Source organism: Nilaparvata lugens, chromosome 11 (assembly GCF_014356525.2).
Source record: "Nilaparvata lugens isolate BPH chromosome 11, ASM1435652v1, whole genome shotgun sequence".
Taxonomy (NCBI): Eukaryota; Metazoa; Arthropoda; class Insecta; order Hemiptera; family Delphacidae; genus Nilaparvata; species Nilaparvata lugens.
In genome coordinates this window covers 22,251,740-22,275,738 of record NC_052514.1, presented here as the reverse complement: position 1 = coordinate 22,275,738, position 23,999 = coordinate 22,251,740, and the positions used below count along the sequence as shown (strand labels likewise).

Below are 23,999 nucleotides of genomic sequence, written 5' to 3'. Positions count from 1 at the left end.
TTACTTACCAGAAACTGGATGTGTTGTGCGTTGATCTCGAGGAGAGGACGTGTTTTCGATCCTGCTGGTTACTGGATTGTCAGCAGTGGATGTGTAAGTTGTAGCAACGGGGTGTTCTCCGCTCATATTTGGACGGTTCTTCAATGCAGATCGTCTCCACTTGCTAGTATCGATAATATAATTGGATCCTGAATCATCAGAATCCACCGAATCATCTTCATCTTTATTATTATTGATATTCTGTCGTCGTTTCTTGGGAGCTTTCAGGCCCTTATAATCCATGAGGGAATTGGATGGTCTGGTTTTCTTTGGCTTCGCCATCTTCGTTTTCTTCTCGTTGTTCTTTAGTATAAAATCGTCGTAGTTCAATTCCGGCAGCTCTTCGATTTCTTTTTCAAATTCAACGTCACTGTAAGATATGGTAATGAACCACTCATTTCATTATTTTAGATATTAAAAATTGATAACAACATTGAACTAGAATTTCAACATGTTAATTATGTTGGTTCTTCAAAAGTGATTAGAGAATAAAATTTTCTATTTATTTTTTACTTAATTTCATATAAATAGTGCAGAGATTATGTAGATCCTGATTTGATTTAATGCTGGAACTTTGTCAACTTGATAATATTTTTCAAGGTATTTGTCAATAATAAGAATTTATTGTTCCAGACTAAAAAATTATTACGAAAATTTAAGCAAATCGTTAACTTTCTAAAATATTTAATTTTGATGAAATAGGAAATGGTATTATAAACTGACGTTCAATTTATTATTTACCACAAATTTCTTTGCATTTCCGTAGAGGTTTCAACGATGAGTAAGAAGAGGCGTGCATTTGAAGTGTGTTCAGAAATATTAGGGTAGCTAATTATGATATATGGTTAAAAATTAAGTTAATGTTGAAAATAAATCGATGAAAATGGTATAGCCCCGTTTTCCAAGGAAAATTAAGCAAATTAGCAGTCAATTGTAAAATGTAAAATTCTGTTAATAGTGAATTGATAGAAAAAACTGGAAACAGTCAAAAACTCTTCTTCAACTGATCAATTAGGTATTTAGGCTGCTAACAGACTGTTATCTTATATTTAATGCTTTATCACCTCACAAGAACAATAAAATAAATACTGAATTAAAAAACTCTGATCAATATCATTGAGCTAAATTCGAGATACTAATTTTATCAATTGGAGAACTCGATCAGATTTTTTACTTACATGTAATTATCATAGAAAAGGGAAAACTTATTCTCCAATTTGACTTTGGTGTCGGAATGCGTCAAGTATTCAGGAGCATTTTCTTCGTTTTCGAGCTCTGATGAATTTTCCCATTTGATGGGAACAGCCTGTTCTGTTTTAGGTGGAGTCTCAGTATTATTCTCCAACTCTGAGTACCATTGATTGTTCCGACGTTTGAGTCGCTCTGATTGGCGCCGGCTCAGTGGTTCATGATATCTGCAAATCAAACATTGAATTCATGTTATTCCAAACAACAATTTTCTTCTCCAATTTAAAGGAAATGTAGTTATTGCTGGAAACAATCCCAAATGCCATGAAATATTCTTATAGAAACAGAATTCCAACTAACATTGCATGGAAGTGAGGATAGATCAGTCAGCGGAAGTGAATATATATGAATAGAGAAATTTATTTTGAAACTGGGAGTTGGGTAAAAAACTTTGTGAAATTGGAAAAAGCTTACACCCATAAGCTATTATTCGTTGAATAAATTTGCTTATTATAATTTGAATTACTTTAATTTTCAAATTACTCCATGGAATTTAAAATTTGATAGAGTTTCAATAAATATAGAGTTATTCGATGAAATTAGTAATTTATTCCAATGGAGTTTATTGGATCGATAAATTTTGAACTTTGATGGAATCTGGTTAACTGATCGATAATTCTTTTTTCACATGACAATCGATTCCTCTGATGTTAGGTACTCATAATTTTCAAATAGGCCTACTGTACATTGGAGGTCAAAAGTCAACACTGAACCTCGGGTGATATGTAGAGCTATTCAAATAAGTCAACTTTAAACTTAACCTTCAAATATAAAACCCATGGAAATGATGCACAAATGTAACATTGGGGTGTGGTAAACCCTCACTTATTTCCTATCATAATTTCTATAAATTTTGTTGATCGAGACTTTCCATTACTTCCAAGACTAGATTCATTTACCGGTATTCCTTTTATGAATTCCTTTCTTTGGGAAATTGATTAGAAGTCGAATTAGGATTATCCTGTGAATTGTGAGTAATTTTGTCAGGTGAAACACGAGAACATCAACAGAAATCCTACAATAACAAAGGAAAAGTACATTTCTAAAGAAAAATTGAATGAACAATAATTCAACAATTGATAAATAGTATTCTGAAAATGGAAAATTGCATACATTAATATAACAATGGGGTGTATCACACCCCAGATTCAACAGTTTTCTTTGCTGAAAAATACTTCAGAATAATGCTGATTGAATCTACATAGGTATGAAAAACATCCCAATATTTTGTCTCAAAGTAGAGACAACTCAAATAAAAATGTCTGGTTTGTGGTTTCCTTGAAGAGGTAATCACAATGTTACATTATTTTAAAGGATGAATTTAAATTCTATAACATATTGTTGACTTGAGAGGAATGAGATTTAAGGGCCGGTTGCACAAAAGCCTGAAAAATATTAATCATGATCAAATGCCACGAGAACCAATCAGAGTAGAAATCCTTTTTGAAAAGAAGGCTTTTCTGATTGGTTCTCGCGGAATTTAATCACGGTTACAATTTAACAGCTTTTGAGCAACCAGCACTAGGAGTACGGTAGTCGTTAAACAACAAACTTCGAACTTGAACTTCAATTCTATAACATAGTTCACCAGAGAGAAATTAGATTCAAAATAATTGTGGAGAAATAAATTAATCTTACTCGCTGATAACTCCATTGAAATGACCATTCAATACTCGAAAATGTTGGTTGAAACTTCCAGTTGAGCAGTTGTTTGTGACAACAGCCTGTTCATTTTCCTCATTTACACGTTCCTCCTCATTTTTATCTTCTGGTGGTTCTTCCTTCACTTCAACAGCAGGTTCTACATCGAATCTCAACAAGCTCTTGTTGAAATAAGTATTCTGAAATTGATAAAATCATTATTTGCAATACTGTTATATTATTCAAGTATTTGAGATGATCATTAAACGAGGCAATCCATTACAATTCCGACATCAATTCAAATTTATTTCAAGTTTGTGTTTCCTGGATTAAAAACCAAACACGTATAGCTGAGAGTGGAGAGATAATAATCCTGGAACATGTAATGGGATTTTTGGAGTGGAACATAACAGTTTCGGGCTGTACCAGTTGTTTCATAATTAGTCCAGTCAATATAGACATAAAAAAGGGGGTATGCTTGCAATATGTATTGTCGTTCTGAAAATTTATTATATTATTTGGGTACATGAGAGAATCCAGAACCAATTTCTTCATGCAAAATTTCCTTTTGTGTTGGATACAGAATGACCCAAAAACCTCGTATTTTATGTTCATTTTCCAGTTTTCAGCTACTTCCGCCAAATCCAATAATCGGACAGAAAATTTGCTCTCGCCTTTTTCAGATTATAAAATTCTTGATAAAATGAGATCATTCGAAACTACAGAGGCTGTCTCATCGCTGAAGAACTTCAGAGAAGAAGAACTGAAAAAGACAAAACAGTTAAAAGAAGTAGCGGAGTACCACATACAACCCAACAGAGAAACTTCACTTCAAAAAAAGTACACTTGAGAAATATCCTATTCCCAAGTAACGAAGCCCACTTCAAGCCTACAACAGGAGAGTCAACCAAAACAACACCAACCAGTTGATGTCAATGAGGTTTTCAAGGAAATTTTAAACAGTTTAAATATTCTTTCTGGACGACTTGGCAGCATGGAAGGGAAGAGTAAGAGTATCGAGAAGAAAACTAGAAAATATATATTGCAAGCGAACAAGATATTAGGATTGCTACCTGGAATGCCAATGGAATAAATAATATCAATAATAATAGAAAACAAGAAATAGAAATATTTCTAAAGACACGGAATATAGATGTTTGCCTCATCTCTAAAACCCATTCAATTGAGCAGACTCACTTCAAAATCAATGGATATTGATTAATGGATAGTTTACGAAACTATTCATCCTCAAAATCAAGCAAGAGGTGGAAGTGCTGTGATAGTGATGGAGAGTATTAAACACTATAAAGACTTTGTATTCAAAGTGATGAAATACAGCTAACTGTAGTTGGAATAGAGTCAATCAACCTGAAAATACTTGTTGGAGCTGCATATTTTCCACCACGTTACAATTTAAAGAAAAATGATTATACAAATATTCTTCTTCAGCTTGGAGATAGATTCATAGTGGGTGAAGATTTTAATGCCAAGCATAAGGATTGGGGTTCAAGACTCACAACTACCAGAGCAAAAGAGCTCAGAGAGGCTATCCAGGAGCTGGGCTGCGAATTCCATTCAACAGGGACACCTACTTATTGACCAACAGATTTGAATAAAACTCCAGATATTCTAGATTTCTTTATAACAAAGAGAATATCCAGTGATTTTATTGACATTGAAGGGATCTTTGACCTGGATTCGGATCATTCAGCTGTAGTTCTCACACTTAGTGAACGAATAATAAAGAGAGAAGATAGACCAATGTTGATGAACAGGATAATAGACTGGGAAGCTTTTAAAGTGGATTTGGAGAATGAAAGCAACTTAAATATTCCACTTAGAACAGCTGAGCAGCTAGATGAAGCCGCAGAAAATTTCATGTGACAAATCCAGAAATCAGCCTGGAAAAACACCAGGAAAACAAAAGAATGCAATTATCCCCTGAAGATTGTCCCCTGCAATTATCCCCTGACACAGCAGAATACCTTGGAATGACTCTTGACGCCAAGTTGAAATGGAAAGAGCATATCAAGATGAAAAGGAGCGAGCTAGAAATCAAATACAGTAAAATCTATTGGCTGTTGGGCTGACAATCGCAACTATCATTGGACAACAAAATATTGATACACAAACAAAATTCTAAAACCTGTCTGGACCTATGGAATTCAGCTTTGGGGCTGCTCTAGAACTTCTAACATCAACCAGATTCAAACATCTCAAAACAAACTGCGGAACATGGTGAATGCGCCCTGGTACATAATAAGGAACAGGTATTTGCACCGAGATCTGCACATCCCCCTATGTGACCAGCGAGATAAGACGATTGGCAGCCCATCATGAGTCACGTCTTCATCAACATGACAACACCGAAGTCATTCAACTACTAGACAACACTGAACTCACAAGGAGGTTGAAGAGAACAAAGCCCTTCGAGTTGGTGTAGTGCTAGTGAAGAGAAAAAAGTATATTAATTAAATGTGTAGTGAAAAAATTTAAAGTAGAAATTATAATTGGAACTGTAGGCCTCACTGGAAGATTTTAGCAATAAAAATTAATATTATAGGATAAGAAATAAGAGAACTAAATTAATGGTTAGTCCTAGTGACTACTTTTGATAGAAATAATAATTGAAAACAATTCGGAACCCTCTATCTCCAATGAGTACAGAGTTATGATTTTTCAAAAATGGGAAAAATTTAAAGAAAAAATCAACTTTGATGAATTATAGTTTTTGATCAACAAAATCTTCCGATCTGTAAACGATTCATATGTGAAGAAATGTTCTCGAAGTGAAACTTGATTATTAAAAAAGAATCCGGAATTGAAGATATTCTCCCCATATTTAGGGTCTTGGCAGTTCTATTATAGGAAAAAGTTATTTAAGATGAATTATAGTCAACTGAGCTCGTAGAGGATGAAATTATCTACAATTTGGAAAGTTGTAGGTTTCTATGGTGTTTCAGACTCGTTCTAGAAACTCTTGATTAATAGTGGAATCACACAAAAAAATTAAAAATCTAAAATCATCATTTTAAAAATCTTTTGTAACGTTCGAATAATATTGGAATCGGAAGTATTATCCATTGGAGTGGGGAGAGAGAGAAAACTTTCACATCCTCACTAGATTTGGAAATTTTATCTAAAGTACCTTGTTCACAATATATAGTCCAGTCAATATAGACATAAAAAAGGGGGTGTGCTTGCAATTTATATTTTAGTTCTGATTTTTTAATTATTATTCAAAGTCCAAATAATCCTAGAGAAGTCCAGAACCAATTTCTTCATGCAAAATCTTCTTGTGCTATATACAGAGTGGCCCAAAAACGCTTTTCCTGCCAAATCCAGTAATTGGACAGCAAAATTTGCTCTCGCTTTTTTTCAGATTATAAAATTCTTAATAAAATCAGATCATTTGGAACTCTCTATCTCCAAGAGTACTGAGTTATAATTTTTCAAAAAGAGTAAAATTTTAAGAAAAAATGAACTTTGATGAATTTGAGTTTTTGATCAACAATATCTTCAGATTGTTACCATTTACATGTATAATTTTCTAAATCCTTCTGGTCGTAATTTTGTGCTCTACAATCTGAAATCAGGTAGAGCGCTCTATCTCATATAGATTTCCAGGTACACCTGACCACAATGCTCCTTGTATTGTTAAAAACACCTCATTTTCAGCTTCAACTATTATCACCAACTAGATTATACACACAATGATTTTTCGCTGGATTATATAAGTTCATGAGATTATTTTCTATGAGAATCACCCGTTAGATGCACTCCATTTCAGTATTTCCTAGTGGAGAGGCCCGCATAAGGACACCTCAAGGATCAAAATTTCAAACACTTATAACTTTTGACACAATGGTCAGATTTCTTTGTACTACACTTCATCCGTCTCGGCTCGTCAAGGCGGTCCAAAATATTAAATATTAAAATATTAAATAAAAAATTAATTTCGAGTGTAGACAAAAAATGGACAATTTCTATATTTAAAGCTATGTATGTATCTCGGTATATTTAAAGAGTATGCAGTATGGTTTAGAAATCAACACTAATAAGACAAAGCTCATGGTAATAAGCAAGGAGAATGTAGGTGGAGTACAATTGTTTATTAATCGAAATGCAATAGAAAGAGTCTCACACTATAACTACCTGGGTACCATCATCAATGAGAAATGGAATAACACACAAGAAATAAGATGCCGCATAGAAAAAGGTGTACAAGAGTCACGACCTTGCTCTATTAACTAAATTGAGACTATTGCGTTGCTATGTGTTCTCCGTTCTGTTGTATGGGGTAGAAGCATGGACCCTCACAAAAGAAACAATGGTAAAGATTGAAGCTTTTGAACTCTGGCTGTACAGAAGAATGCTGAAAATATCCTGGACGCAAAAAGTTACTAATAAAGAGGTTCTCAGGAGAATGAATAAAGAACCGGAGCTCCTGAATACCATTAAAAGTAGAAAACTCCAATACCTCGGCCACATTATGAGGAATAGCTCAAGATACAGACTTCTGCAAGAGATCCTTCAAGGAAAAATCAACGGAAAAAGGGGACCTGGCAGAAGGAGAATTTCATGGCTGGCAAATCTGAGGCTATGGTTTCACCAGTCATCTGCAGAGCTATTCCGTAGCGCCGTCGACAAAATCAGGATAGCCATTATGATCGCCAACATCCGAAACGGAGCAGGCACGTGAAGAAGAAGAATGTATCTCGGTAACCCGTAATGATAAAAAAACTTGATCGTGGAATGTACAATAGAATCTTCTCTTTCATATTTGCTGTAAACGTTTCATGGAGAAATATGTTTGTGAAGTAGGATTCGATTGTTGAAAAAATCCGGAAATTTTACATATTTTTCTCATATTAACAGTTTTGGCAGTTCTATGATAGGGAAAAATGATTGAAGATGGATGCTAGGCAACTGAGCTTGTAGAAAATGGATTTATCTACAGTTTGGAATCAATTGTGAGTTTCTATTATGTATCAGACTCGTTCTAGAAACTCTTGATTAACAGTAGAATCATGAAAAATCGTAACTGAAATCACCATTTTTAAAATCTTCTGTAACTTTCGAATGGTATTGGAATCGAAAGTATTATTTCTTGGAGTGAGAAGAGGGGAAAAGTTTCACATTCTCACTGGATAAAGAAATCTTATCAGAAGTATTTCACAATATATGCAGCTTTGAATATAGAAATTGTCCATTTTTTGTGTATTGGAATATGGGCTTAAGTACACTCAGCAATAAATTCTTCATATTTCAATCAAATTTGACTCATGATGCATGATTTTGGACCGCCTTGATGAGCCGAGACGGATGAAGTGTAGTACGATGAAATCTGAGCATAATGTCACAAGTTATAAGTGTTTGAAATTTTGATCCTTGAGGTGTCCTTAAGCGCGCCTCTCCACTAGGAAATATTGAAATGAAGTGCATCTAACGTGTGATTCTCATAGAACATAATCTCATGAACTTATTTCATTGTGCGAAATATCAATGTGAGGTCAATGTGGTTGGTGATGATGGTTGAAGCTGAAAAGTAGGTGTTTTCCACATTACGTGAAGCATTGTTGTCAGGTGTACCTGAAAATCTATATGATATATAGCGCTTCTACCTCATCTCAGATTGTAGAGCGAAAAATTACGCCCAGAGGGATTGAGAATTATACATCTAAATGGTAACAATCAGAAGATATTGTTCATCAAAAACTCATCAAGCTCGATTTTTTCTTAAAAATTTACTAATTTTGAAAAATATTAACTCTGTACTCATTGGAGATAGAGAGTTCCGAATGATCTCATTTTATAAGGAATTTTATAATCTGAAAATAGGCGGGAGGAAATTTTTCTGTCCGATAACTGGATTTGGCGGAAATATCTGGAAACTGGAAAATGAACCGAAAATACCAGGTTTCTGGGCCATTCTGTATCTAGCACAAGGAAATTTTGCTGGAAGAAATTGGTTCTGGACTTCTCTCATGAATCCAAATAACATATTAAAAAATCAGAACCACAATATACAGAGTGGTGAAAAGTCCGAGAACGGCTTAATATATCATACACAAAGGTTATTTTACGGTGGGTGAGATTGGGGATCCTTCCCAAATTGAAAATTCTACTTTACTATGACTTCAAAAATCTGGCCACCATATTGAATGCAACTTTATTTTTTAAAATAGGAAGGTGGTCATGCGATACATGAGTTCAATAAAAAAAGAATGGTTAAAAACCGCATATCGATATCTCAAACCTTTTAGAAGATATTCACATTATTAAATTTAAATTCAAATTTCCAATATGCATGATATTGATTAATAATGTGAATATCTTCTGACCGGTTTGAGATATCAATGTGCGGTTTTCACAATTCATTTTTCTTGAGATTTCGTATCGAAATCATGTATCGCATGACAATCTTCCCAATTGTAAAAATAAAGTTGCGTTCAATATGGCGGATCCAAGATGGATTTTTGAAGTCATAGTAAAGTAGTATTTTCAATTTGAGTAGGATCCCCAATCACACCCACCATCAAATTAAATTTGTGTATGAGATATTAAGCCGTTCTCAGACTTTTCACCCATTCTGTATATTGCAAGCACCAATGTATAGTGACTGGACTAAATTGCCCAATTATTGTTATTGTTTAATTAGATAAGGTAAAAGATAAATTAAATTGGATTAATTAAAATTCTCCTATATCAACATCAAAAGGATTCATGACAGAGCAGATCAATTCACATGAAATATAAATTTCATATTCATAGTTATTATTCTGACAATAACCAGAAAAAACCCTTAGACCAAAAATTCAAGAGCCTTGAAGATTCAAAAAACCAAACATGAGCTTGAGCCTTCTGTTACATGAATATGTTGATTTAATCCAAACAATCTTCACATGTTTTCCCAAAATTCAAAAGTTATTCTTGAATAGGTACCTAATAAAAATGAATCAACCATAGAAATTAGCTCTAGATCAATAATAATTCAATCCAAAAGTATAAGATTTTAAACTTTTTTAAAGCAAATTGCCTCTCCAATCTTAAAACAAAAGTACCAAAACATTAATCAAGCTACTCTTTGTTTATCTGATCAAAAATAAATGCAACACAAAAATACAGTTTATTTTGATTCTAATTTCCAATAATATCGATGAACTATTTGAGAATTGTATGACTTTTTTTCATTCAAGTTTAAATAATATTGCATTTATCGATTATTGAACTTATATCCCGCCTGCTCATTGGTAGTTGAACATTATACAGGTGTAATTATTATTTAACGAAAATCCTAAATAAATGCTGTAAATCACCCCGAAGACTACTGCTACTGCAGACATTGACAACAAGTTAACAGCTGGATGGAAATTCGATGAGAACTACTATCCAAAAATTAGTTGCCAGCCCGGGAATCGAACCCGGTACCTCCCAACTGCTAGTCAGGAATGCTTACCCTTACACCAAACTGACAACGGGACCTTATCTACCGGGTTCGATTCCCGGGCTGGCAACTAATTTTTGGATAGTAGTTCTCATCGAATTTCCATCCAGCTGTTAACCCTGTTGTCAATGTCTGCAGTTGCAGAAGTCTTCGGGGTGATTTGCAGCATTTATTTAGGATTTTCGTTAAATAGTAATTATATATTAATTAGCATTTGAATAAATTGCATTCTCTATTTAATTCCATCTGTATTATACAGGTGGTTATTTTTCTAAGAAGGATTAATTCTACTTAGTTATCTACAAATCTAGGTGTCCAAGTGAAGTAATCTAGGCAGCGATCATTTTTACCTCTTCTGATTTGGGATGATTCATCTGCAGGTATCGCTTGTTTGGAGGCTTTGGAGGTGTCAGAAGACTTGTTAGAGCTCCAAGCTGTGATTCATCTGCAAATCAGTTGATAAATGACAAGCGGTACGAATTATTTCCAAGTACGGAGTGCGGTAGCAAAACTTCCTTTTTTAAAGTGGACGCCATTCCGTCAGCTGGTGTCGTAGTAGAGCAAATTTGGTCTCGTTAGAGAGGTCAGATCATAAAGTTCTCTTACCGACATGTTCATTCGCCATCATGCATTAGAACAATGGGGAGCGTGCATCTGCCGTTGAGTCTTATTTTTCGAGCGGATGTTCTGTGATCACAACCCAGCGTGCATTTCGAAATTGCTTTAATTTAGCCCCTTTGGCTGCTGTCCCGGTCCGGGAATCAATTGTTAGGTGGGTCACTCACTACGTTCAGACAAACTGCGAGTGCATCAAGACGAAGAACCAAAGTCCCTCGGCCCATTAGTTCACCTGAGAACATTGAGGCAGCGAGAGTTTCAATTTTGAGATCACCACAGCTTTCTGCGCGCAAACATGCGTCTGCTCTTGGACTTTCCGATCGTTCTGTGAGACGAATTGTTCATGATGCCTATGCTACTCTACTATGTAGCATAGAAGCATTTCCATCCCATAGAAGATGGCAATTGTGCAGGACCGTTCTGAACGTGACTTCAATTGAGGGAGCACTTTCCAGGACGCCATATCTCAATTAGGAGCGATTTGGAGTGGCCAGTCCGATCTCCCGATTTGAACCCTTGTGATTTTTTTCTATGAGGGTTTTTGAAATCCCTTGTTAATTTGAACCGTCCAAAGACCCTACAAGATTTGAAAACCAATATCAGGGAAGAAATTGCTAACATATCGCCTGTAATTCTGGCAGGAGTAAAATTCGGTTTACTCAGTGTATGGAGAATGGGGGACGTCATCTACCTGATTTGAAATTTAAATCTAACTGAACAAAACTTTATTTATATGTATCTACATTACAAGAAATAAATACAAACTTTCTGATCGATACAAAGAGTTTTATTTACTTAGAAAAAGGAAGTTTCGCTGCCGCATTCTGTAGAAAAGGTCACCAGATATACTCAACTGAGAAACATTCTTTGTAAAATCTGGATGTAGGAAGAGTTAACTTCTCAACCAGAAAAAGTGATAAACAGCGAGGAAAGCTCTACGAGAGTATGAATTTGAACGATCATTTTCAAATTATTGTTATATTCATAAATTTAAAACCGAAATAAAAAAGAAGTATGGAAGCATTGAAAGCATTGAGATTTGAATTCATATACAACCAATATATTATGTTTATTAATAAGAAATAATTCCATAGTAGGCTCCCCTTTTATACAAAAGGGAATTATGGAATTATTTTCTATCAATAACAAATCAAGTATCCGTATTAAAATTCTTTATTAGAAAATATATTATTATATAAATCAGGATGCCAAGCAGCTATCTGATCAGCGTCGCCAACTTTGATGGGGTGAGGCACGTTCTAGCCCCCCCACCATGTATTTTAATGTCCTCTCACATTGCATGCATTTCAATATTCTCACCAAAAACATAAAATCAAAGTGGCAACGTAATATATTTATCAATTTATTTTTTTTTAATTAAACTATTTAAATGACCTGGGACTCTAAAACTGTAATATTAATGAACTTGCAATTCCATGGAATTCTAGAATTAGACCCACACTATTTTGCTCTTACCTCCTACTTTATTACATATTAGATAACTGTCAGCGAAAAAAGAATGTTTATAATAGTTTATTATACTAACTATTGTATAAATGGACTATTATTCGTTTTATTAGCATTAATATTACTCTAGAGTCTAGAGGTTCAGATAGATGATGATGTTGAAGTTAGATGCGACTCTTATTCAACAAGGTTTAGCCTAAGGTTTGTTTTATGTGATATGAAGGCGTTATGAATTATTGGAAAGGGAATACACATACAAACATAAATACATACAAACCGAAATTGATCGCTTTATAAAAGGATTATTGGAGTACCGTTCTATGGAATGATCTACCGTACTCCAAATATAAACAAAAAAGTACAGTATAGCAAACAAGTCATGGAAACAATCAATACATAAAACTGTACTAAAATTGTACATTATTGAAAGGAATCATTGAAGGCATCATGAGTCATTGAAAAGGAAATAAACAGAAATTCTTCGCTTAATAGAAGGATTATTGGAGTACTGTTCCATGGAATGATATACCGTACTCCAAATATAAAGAAAAACAAAAAGTTTAGCAATCACGTCATAGAAACAATCAATATATGAAACTGTACTAAGATGGTACATCATTGAAGGCATCATGAATCATTAAAAAGGAAATGAACATACTAACATACAAACAAAAATTGCTCACTTAATAGATTAATTTTTGGACTACTGTTCTATGGAATGATCTACCGTACTCCAAATATAAACAAAGAAGTGCGGTATAGCAAACAAGTCATGAAAACAATCAATACATGAAACTGTACCAAGTTGATGATATAATTGAAAGGCATCATTGAAGGCATCATGAATCATTGAAAAGGAAATAAAGATACATATAAACAATCAGAAATCGTTCGCTTAATAGAAGGATTATTGGAGTACCGTTCTATGGAATGATCTACCGTACTCCAAATATGAACAAAACAAAGTACCTTCATTAAAAACGTCATAGAAACACTCAATGCATGGAACTGTAATAAGATGATACATCATTGTTAATGTTATTGAGTGACATATCAGTAGAAAATGTAATCACGTGATCAGTCATCACATGAAACATGGTATCATGGTTTTTCCAAATTTATTCAAGAAATAATTATTTTATTTGTAAAGGAATTTACCCACCTGCCAGTTTTACAGAGCTTATAGTCTCGCTTTTGATTGATAACTGCACAGAGCTTGTAGCCTCCTCACTTTTGATCGGAGCCTCGGCTTTTATTTTAATTTTGGATGGCCTGGTTGAAAGACGACGCAAGGGTGGAGCAGGTAACTTATACCACTTGAAATTGGGGTTCTTTTTGAAAAATCTCTCTTTATTCTGCAAAGGAAATAGAATAGTTTTGAGCATGATGCTGAATATTGGTGAGCCAATCACATTATACACTGTAGTGTGAATCAATAAGGGATATTTGTTCAATCGAATTATACAATAAATGACATTTTTTTGTAATCAGGTGCAGTTTTGGGAACCTTTCTCCTTTTTTGAGAGTGTCAATTATATGGAAAACATTTTTCGAATAAGTTTGAAAGAATTAAACAGAATAGTTTTTTTCGCAAATTTTTACAACTAGTCGCTTCTCGCATTTCCTCTTATCTCTCCAGTCATCCACTTAGCAAACCTCTGCATTCCATCTCTATTCGAACATTGGCCATGCATGTACCATTTTCCTTGGTCTATCGGTACCTAGCATTTGATGCTGGTTTGGAGTCCATTTTCACTATGAAAACATAAATTTATCGTGGAATTATCAAAAAGTTAATAAAAAAATCTAGTGATTCTAGATTGATGCCTGATAAATTTAATGGATGATCCATATTATTTATATTGAAAGGATCTATATAGGAAATTTAATTTTCTTTGTGTGAGCTATTTTTTCGACTAATAGTTTGCGCTCACTGATCTCACATGAATAGGCTATGATTTTTCATTTGAAAACTGCGCAGTTTATATCGTCTCACAATAAAATTGTAAAATCAACAATATATTTATGAGTCTTACCTCTTTAGTGGCAATTTACTAGATGGCTTTAGTATTTTGGACTCTAAATAACTTACATTCCATACATAAGTGAAGAATTCAATCAAGGATATAGGTACTACCAATATACATTTGAAAAAAATCCATATGAACTAAAATGAATATTTTTGAATTGAATAGATTTAAAATATTTCAATTCAATATTGTGATACGATTATTTGATTTTCATTATTATGATCTTCTTATAACCTAATAGAAGTTGTATGAAGATCAAAACACAATAAAATTATTTAATGGAGGGAACATTATGAATGAATAAGTATATAAAATATTTTCGAATGGACGAAACTATACAAAATTCTTACAGATTTGAGTTATTATATTGAATCATATTTTCTAATAACGTGTTTCATTAGGGCTATACTACTACGCAATTTGTTAGTTGAAAAATAATCCCATAGTACCCTTTTAAAAAAAACTGTAATAAAATACAAACACGTTTCTGTATTTTAAATAAAAAAGGTTTTTCAAAAAGGGGTACTATTGGATTATTTTTTACTGCAGTATATCAAATCAATAGAGATAAGTAATAAATTAGTATTCTAAATTAACTTAATCAAATTCAGGTTGGCTTCAAGTAGGGTAAAATTTCTTGCAAGTTACCTAACTATAGTTTACCTTCTTAGAAAAACATAAATTTATAATTTACCCTGTTTGACACTGATTTGTACAGTTCTTTTTCTTCATCACTTAGAACGGCCCACCATCTGCCCAGTTTTTTGGTGAGAAGCCTATTCTCCAGCTTAGGATTATTTGTGCGCATAGTCGGCCGGTTCTTCTTGCAGAATACCAGGAAGGCATTCGGGGGGCGACGTGCCAAGCGACTGTTGTATTCCTCACCCACCCCGATCTCTTTAGAATGGCACGCCATGGCACTAAACAAACGTAAAAATGGAATAGTTTTCAAAATACGTTCAAGAATGATAATAAATCAGTAATAATAAATAAGTAAGCTGTAATAAATCGAAAAAAATATGAAATGAAATATGAGATATCTACAGTATGTTTTTCTGATTCACATATGAATTAAAGGATAATAATTGAATATCGGGGCACCGAGCTTCGCTTCAAAGTACAAAAGCAAAGAACCATAGTTTATAATATTTATTTATTGATACACATAATACAATTCTTTAAAATGATTGGGGAAGGAGCAATATGCACAGCCAAAAACTGTTTCTTCCCCGAATTTTGAATTATAAACTATAAATAGTCAAAAAAGTAGGTTATGTTCCATACACTTGAATTCAGGTCCAATTTTCTGTCCAAACATTTGAAAACAGAAAAGTTCTAATTTAGATTGTTTACAAACCAAATTAAATAATAAAATAGCACTCAGTAATCACTTAAAACTGTAAAGTAATTATCAACTTTTATAATATTATCAACTAAAGAAAATTCTAATATAATATGTACTATAATTATTTAGATCGATATACCTTGTCATGTCAACAAATCAGATATCTTGATCAAGTCGATTAAAATTTTTAGATAATATTTCTTGTGAGATAAGCTGATTGAATGCAAATTCAACAGCTGAACATAACTCTGTCTCTCTCCCACACAGGCATTCATATTTTCCGTTATCGACAGACGACGAAATTATCATCTGTTTTCCAAGGATGAATAATTATTATCCTTTTCATGTCCTTCAGTGAGTTTTCTTTTCCAAGGAATGAGACCTAGTGCAATCGAATTTTTATATCATAAATCTACTATGTTCCAAATTTCGTGAAAATCGTTAGAGCCGTTTTTGAGATCCGTTGGACATAAATAAATACCCAAATATATATATATATATATATATATATATATAAACAGAAATTGCTCGCTTAATATAATAGGATTGATAGCAACGTGGATGAAAAAGTAAGTATAATCGATGAAAAATAAAATTCTGAGGATCTCTCCATTGAAGTGGAGTCATTGCTGAGTATTAGAAGAAATGTGGATAATGTCTCAAGGGCTGACAAGAATCGGATATGGAAGAGGTTTCAGAAGGCGCGTGATGGACATAGAAAGCCTCAGAAATGGAGAGAAGGCTAGAAGGTACGAGGGAGAACTGGATAGACTGATCCCTGATGAAAAAGAGGTGCAAGAATTGTGGGATGATATAAAGAACACACTAATGTTTTGCCCAAAGAAGCCTTTGAGAGAGGAGAAGAAAAAGAAATGAGAAATGACATGAAGATGAGTGTAAGGAGGCCATAAGACGGAAAAATGAGGATAGAAGCTGGTGATGCAGAGAGATACCAGGAGGAGCCGAGCTAAATATTCTGATAGTTGGAAAGTAGTCAACAAACTTTGTAGGAGGAAGAAGAGAAAATTCATGAAGAAGCTAATAGAATACATGGAGCAATAGAATGGAAAAGTCAAAACAGAAAGTTCTATCAAGCAGTCAAGATAATGAGGAAAGGACTCCAGCCTAATTTAATTCCATGCAAAGACATGAATGGAGTTAAATCGAAGGATTTTTAAGAGTAAAATAGTACCTATCAAGAGCGACTAAAGTTGAAATGAAAGACGTTAGTCAGACCTGTTGTGACTTAAGGTGCTTTCGAGAGAAAGATGTATCGGAGACAGTAGTTATGATGGAGGGGTTCGGAAATCCAGATATAACAGTGAAATTGATGAGGCTATGGGTGAAAGAAATATTGTAAGATTTATAAAGGCAAGAAGAATAGAATGGTTTGAGCATATATATGGTGAGAATGAATATGGGAAGGAGATCACTTAGACTGCTGGATGGAAGAATGATGGTGACGAGAAAGAGAGGAAGGCCGAGAACAAGATGGATGAATGAATGACGTGAGTGGTGATCTGCGTGTGCTGAGCGTATCGAACAACTGACGGCAAAGATCCCAGAGAAGAGACGATTGGAGGCGTTGTGTTGAGGAGGCCAAGGTCCACCAAGGACTCTAGAGCCAACTAAAGTAAAGTACGGTAAGTAAAAGTATTGTCTCATAAAAATTGTATGAAGAATATTGAGAGTGGTGAACAGTCAATTGAGTAAGTAATTGAAAATACATTGATCAATAGGTTAATAAATACTTTTTATCATAAGATTACAAACACGAATATGACAAATCCATACTTGTTTATACACTTACAAACGAAAGAATATTTTCTACAAAGAATTCTATACTGAGAAATCGATGGATACACAGATAAATAATTGCAAACAAAAATCATAGACAAAGGTTTTCTATAGGCGCTAATGAGATATATTATTCTTTAATACCATAATAACGGAGATTATAGATTACGTATTGTTATCTCGAGGCAACAATAATATACTGTAATAAAGAGTATTAGAATTGTTGAGTTGGTACAATTTTCGGGGGAGATACGAAAATTACATATTTTTGAGACTCGTGGGAGATAAAGGATACAAACAGAACGGTAGGTCGATAAATAGATATCAGCTCGCCATCGACCTTAAACAGAGTGTCTGATAAGTCACTCCCTATTTTCATACAGCTATAATTTCTTTATTTCTGAACCAATTTTGTTAGAACTACATTTGTTAGATAGAGCAGTCCTTGATGTTGTGTTCAACACCAATTTTCATTTGTTCCAGTTTAAAAATGCCCCCTCTCTCGACTGTGGAAGAACGAGACGAAATAGCAGCTCGTTATGAGGTCTGGGGATCTGTGGTGCGAGTACAAAGGTGGTGAAGGGCTGAACGAGGGATCCATGCAAAACTGGGTGCAAAAACTGTTGAAAATTTCCATTCCAAATTACTAACAACAGGGAGTGTCGCAGATGCAAGACAATCAGGAGGTGGAGCTATATAAACTGTCAAATATCTATATTGATATTTGATATAAGTTCATATTGATCTTTGAAATCCGCAACTTTCAATTATACTTAGTTGGTGAGAGTTATGGAAACAGTAAATACTTCTTCTACGAGGATAATTTGGCAGTAGGTTTCATGGCGATCCTATTCGAATTGAAAAAAAACTACTATTTCTGTTGCTTCAAAACTCTTGTCCGACATCTTGAATCCGTCATTTCGAATCCAACTGGTCATGTGATACATGATTTCGATACAGAAATTCAAGAGAAAATTGATGGCGAAACCCTCACATTGATATCTCAAAAATCATTTCAATGATCTTCACATTTAAAAATAGATCCTAATAAATCATACAAAGATGAGATAAATGAGTAGGCTATGACCCTGTAGGCCTATGTGAATCCACAGAACTTTATATGCTTTTCCGTATGCTGGGTGAATGATTCAGAATCAAAATTCAAATTCCCTGAATTAATAATACCAACGTCATAGCAACTGCCACACAAGTTCTATCATTGATATTACTCTAATGATATTACACGTTAACAGAAGAGAGTTAATTAACTAGTAGTTCTGTGAACAGTAGACCTTTCGCAGTTTTCTCATACACAAGTATCTGATGTCACCTGTTCTAGTTGATTCAGTTGAATCATAATTTACTCTTAAAAAATCTGGTGTGGCGCACTCACACAACTTTCCTTGTCATTATGAAAATTGATACCCTGACGCTAGTGTTCTCGCTCATCTCAATATTCTACTATTCAAAGATATGAGACAGCTGGTGATAGGACAATAACGCTGGAGACACACGAGGTCTGCTATCTCTTCATAGTGAATCATTTAATAGAATCAACAGTTGCCAACAGTTTGCAATATAATAATCACATTTTCTCGAATTTCGTATATAAATTGTATATAAAGGCTAATAATTGAGAATCTAAAATCAAACTTTGCATAGATAGGAGCGGAGCTCCTGAAATTTTTAAAGATATAGGACTTGTTGCAGTTGATGGAGCGTATCAATGACTATTTCAGGTATGAATTTGATCAAAATCGTTTGAGCCGTTTTTGAGAAAATCGCGAAAAACCCCGTTTTTGACAACATTTTCGCCATTTTAGCCGCCATCTTGGATTTCATTTGATCGAAATTGTTCGTGTCGGATCCTTATAGTGTAAGGACCTTACGTTCCTAATTTCAAGTCATTCCGTTAACTGGGAGATGAGATATCGTGTACACAGACGCACATACACTCATATACACACACACACACACAACACACACACACACACACACACACACACACACACACACACACACACACACATACAGACCAATACCCAAAAATCTGTTGTGGCACACTCACTCAACTTTCCTTGCCTTTATGAAAATTGATCACCTGACGCTAGTGTACTCGCGCATCTCAAGTCTACTATTCAAATATATGAGACAGCTGGTGATAGGTCAATAACGCTGGAAACACACGAGGTCTGCTATCTCTTCGTAGTGAATGATTTAATAGAACCAACACTTGCCAACAGTTTGCAATTTAATAATCACATTTTCTCGAATTTCGAGCTTATTTTCAATTTTTGGTGAAAATGTTACTGAACATTAATTGTAGAGATTTTCATGCTCAATCTTTTCCACTTGATATTTGTTATTAAAATTGTATATGGAGGCTGATAATTAAGAATCCAAAATCAAACTTTGCATAGATGGGGCGGAGCTCCTGAAATTTTTACAGATATAGGACTTGTTGCAGTTGATGGAGCTTATCAATGACTATTTGAGGTATGAATTTGATCAAAATCGTTTGAGCCGTTTTTGAGAAAATCGCGAAAAACCCCGTTTTTGACAACATTTTCGCCATCTTAGCCGCCATCTTGGATTGCATTTGATCGAAATTGTTCGTGTCGGATCCTTATAGTGTAAGGACCTTACGTTCCAAATTTTAAGTCATTCCGTTAACTGGGAGATACGATATCGTGTACACAGACGCACATACACTCATACACACTCACACACACACACACACACACACATACAGACCAATACCCAAAAACCACTTTATTGGACTCAGGGGACCTTGAAACCTATAGAAATTTAGAAATTGGGGTACCTTATTTTTTTCGGAAAGCAATACTTTCCTTACCTATGGTAATAGGGCAAGGAAAGTAAAAAACTGTTTTTTCTCCAAGATCAAAAACTCACTTATGTTAATAAACTCAGTTCACGTTTGAATTTGTATCCCATATGATAGTTTATCCAGTTTCGTGAGTTTCGTCAGTTTTCATCTGGTAAAAATATTTCTCAACTATTTTTAAATTAATTTTTTTGAATCAAGAATATTATAATTTGTTCAGCATTATTTAGTTAATTTAATCATTTTTTATTTCATTTTCAACCACTTATTAAATTTATTTTTCAAGTGTGAGAATATTGATACTGATGGGCACGCATCATAAGAGATTTGAAACCCTACCTCAATGTACCTAGAATACCTAAATGTATTCTAGGTACCTTGCCCTACCTTGCCCTAGAAATAGACACGGCCAGACATCTGTGTAATGCATGCAATGAATAATCCACTTGTCAGCTGATTGATTATGAATAATATTATTGTAATGGGGGTATTTATAATAGGAATATATTGGGGTTATATTATGTATGGTATTGTGATGGTATTATAAGGTTGTGAGAACAACCCTAGACATTATGGTAACAATTTATAATAGGGGAATCGCTTGGCTTGCGAGAGGTTAAATTGATCTAACTCTATAACTCATGAGAAAGGAACTATATTTTAAAATAATAAACAAAACAGTTATATTTTGGAGAACTAAGTAATCGATTTAATCAAATTGTAACTCAAAATGAAACTGGAAACTTAAATAAAAATAATATTGAGAAAACTTTTTAAACAAACAATAGAATAATTACAGGATTTGCCTTCAATAAAAAGATGAATAATATATAATAATAAAATTGATAATATTAGCTCACTGAACTCACTGAACCAGGAAAATGGTGTCTCGGAAGAGAAGGGTAGAGCCGGGCCCGATTATCTGCAGTAGATAGCTCCAGGTCCCGTCCTCGTAACCGACTGACTGAGCCTCTCATTTTTTCATAATTTTACTTGTCATGAATTTTCACCGTCGTCAGCAATTTATCTATTCATTGTGAAAATTCATGACAAATAATAAAAATTATGTAGTTCTATTACATCCCCGGGTCCCCCTAAACTTCGACCCGAAGTTATCGAAAAAACGGCATCTCTCTAAGTTAATTTTTACACATTTCAAAATATTTCAAAATTAAAGTGAAATTACCGCAAGCTAAAATTATTATTATTATTATTCACAATATTATTCTAATTGGATATTTATATGTAACATAACTTTCAATGAATACCTTAAATCTATGTGAGTGCCAATTCATAAGCTAAATGCAAGTGATATAAATTACATTATAGTGAACTAATTCATAAAAAATCAAACTTAACACATCAATCAACTTCAAATCAACAATTCAATACATTCATATCTGAATAAGAATTGAATGGAAAAAAATTTCAATTATATTGATGAATAAAATTAAACCTACAAAATCTACGAAAGTAATAAAATTGAATCATAATGCAAAAATTAAACATAAAGTCCGAATAGTATTCGAGTAAGCAAAATAATATTGTGGACCTTGAAAATAAGAATAATAATAATAATTGAGATAGTTTATCTTCTAATCTGGGAAAATATTTGAATCGATAGCATAAAAGAGTAAATGGATACAATAATAGTGAATAAGTAATTATTATTTGCATAGTTTCCTATATCCTAACCCATTATTTTAATGATTTCATTACATACTACTTTACTAAAACACAATATATTCTTAAAGCTCCTGTGGGTAGTCCACAATTGGAGTACGTTTCGGGACTCTCAGTTGATTTGCTTTCTTCTTAATATAATTTGAAGACATAAATACAAGAATATAACAGTTATCAGTGTTTGCCAGACAATAATAATATAAATGATCAGTTTATTGTTCACCCCTAACAAATCAAAGTTATTTGGCATTTCAACATGATGGAAAATGTCTTCTGAGAATGAGTTGTGCTCTTCAAATTTTGAAAAATTCAAGTGCCAATTTTCATTTAAGATTTCCGAAAGGTTTAAGTACTGAGGCAGAGTCTCATGTTTAAAAATTGGGATGCTCAATTTAGATAAATTTGTCCACATGTGAGGAATTAAGTTATTAATAGCTGGAGAAGGATGGGAACGGGAGTCGCAAGGATAAAGAGTGCTTATCAGTACGTCGCCGTTGTCGTCTTGAAGTTCGCAGTTGCAAGGGATGTGGAGTGATAGGGTTCCTGGACTGTTGCTTGGGACCTCAGTTGTTGAGTTTTTACAGCGAATTGTCGTCTTTTTGCCGGTGTTGTGGAATAGGAAGGTGTCTTCTCGTAGGCGAGTGATTAGGGTTTGATTGTCAGTTGCTTTACAATCAAATTTGCAGACTTCTCGTAGCTCCGATACGTCTGCTTCTGATGTTAGAAGGTGGAGACAAGTGGCTTGGGTGGCGGAGTTCGACATCTTTTTCCTCGGAATTAAGCAGAGGCCTTTCTGCTTGAACTGGCAATCGTCTTCTTCGTCATCTGACAGGATTTGCAGTTTATTTTCTTCTCTAAGTATCAGGTGATGTTGGGAGGTCAAACGGCAGGTATGACCATTCCAATGAAGCGGGATAGATTGCAGGTGGAATAATGAAATAGTTGAATTTTTCTTCTTTATTGGTATTTTGAGGGTAACCAATAGTTCGTTGTCGGATTTTCTGCAGGATGTTAGTTTCAAGTTTCGAATTTTATCGTTGTCTTTTGTTGATATGGTGAAGTTTCTCTTGTTTATTTTCTTTTCGAGTTCTTGAAGTCGATTGTTTAGGTCTTCTTTTGAAATGACGTGATGAGAAAGTTGTTGATTGTAGCATCTCATGTCGATTTCATTGTAGTTGTTAGATAGAGTCATCATATACATGAAAATAGTAGTCCTCAGTTGTGTTTTCAGTACATCGGTTGTAGTATTCCCTTTCTGAAACTTATTCTGTTGGGTGAATGATTCTTGCCAAAGAATAAGGTCATGCTTCATGTTGTTCAATACTTTCTTCACGTTCTCTGCCATGCCGTTCATCTTGCGTGTGTTGTCTATCAATTCGACATGTTCAGCGTGAACGAAGTCTTGAAGATTACTGAGATGAGAAGTGATGTCGGTTTCGGTTTTCACGTATGCGCCCAATTCTTCGTCGGTAGCTACTCCGCAACACCAGTTTAGGACCGCCCCGATCGTATCGATAGAGCGTTCGCGGCGTGGTAGTCGATTTTCGCTCTCAGCTGGAGTGTTGTCGTCATCGCTGCCAATGTAAATGCCGTCTTGTAGTTGTAGAAGTTGCAGCTCCGTTCGATGAATCTGATCAAATACTGCACACTCCGATGGGGAAGGGAAAGGACATGAGTCAATTTTAAAGGAGTACTCAGAAGGTTCCTCATAACAAATAAAGGATTTGACCTAGGAATACTGAATGTTATTGGAACTGTGGACTCGTAAAATACTACATTGTGAATTTCTTTAAATAGAGCTCCGTGAAAAAGAGAAATTTCTTGAGACAATACCGT

At 34.2% G+C, this 23,999-nt stretch overlaps 1 protein-coding gene across 1 annotated transcript in view; it reads right to left on the bottom strand.

Moving 5' to 3' along the window:
• LOC111046260 (HMG box transcription factor BBX) overlaps window positions 1-23,999 on the bottom strand; it is a 73,970-nt gene continuing 49,971 nt past the window's right edge. The window contains exons 2-7 of the mRNA XM_022331761.2: window positions 15,185-15,410; window positions 13,623-13,815; window positions 10,726-10,820; window positions 2,926-3,128; window positions 1,218-1,454; window positions 1-409 (exon numbers count right to left, since the gene is read on the bottom strand). Coding sequence (XP_022187453.2) covers window positions 1-409; window positions 1,218-1,454; window positions 2,926-3,128; window positions 10,726-10,820; window positions 13,623-13,815; window positions 15,185-15,410 — 1,363 coding nt within the window. The remainder of the gene's footprint in view (window positions 410-1,217; window positions 1,455-2,925; window positions 3,129-10,725; window positions 10,821-13,622; window positions 13,816-15,184; window positions 15,411-23,999) is intronic.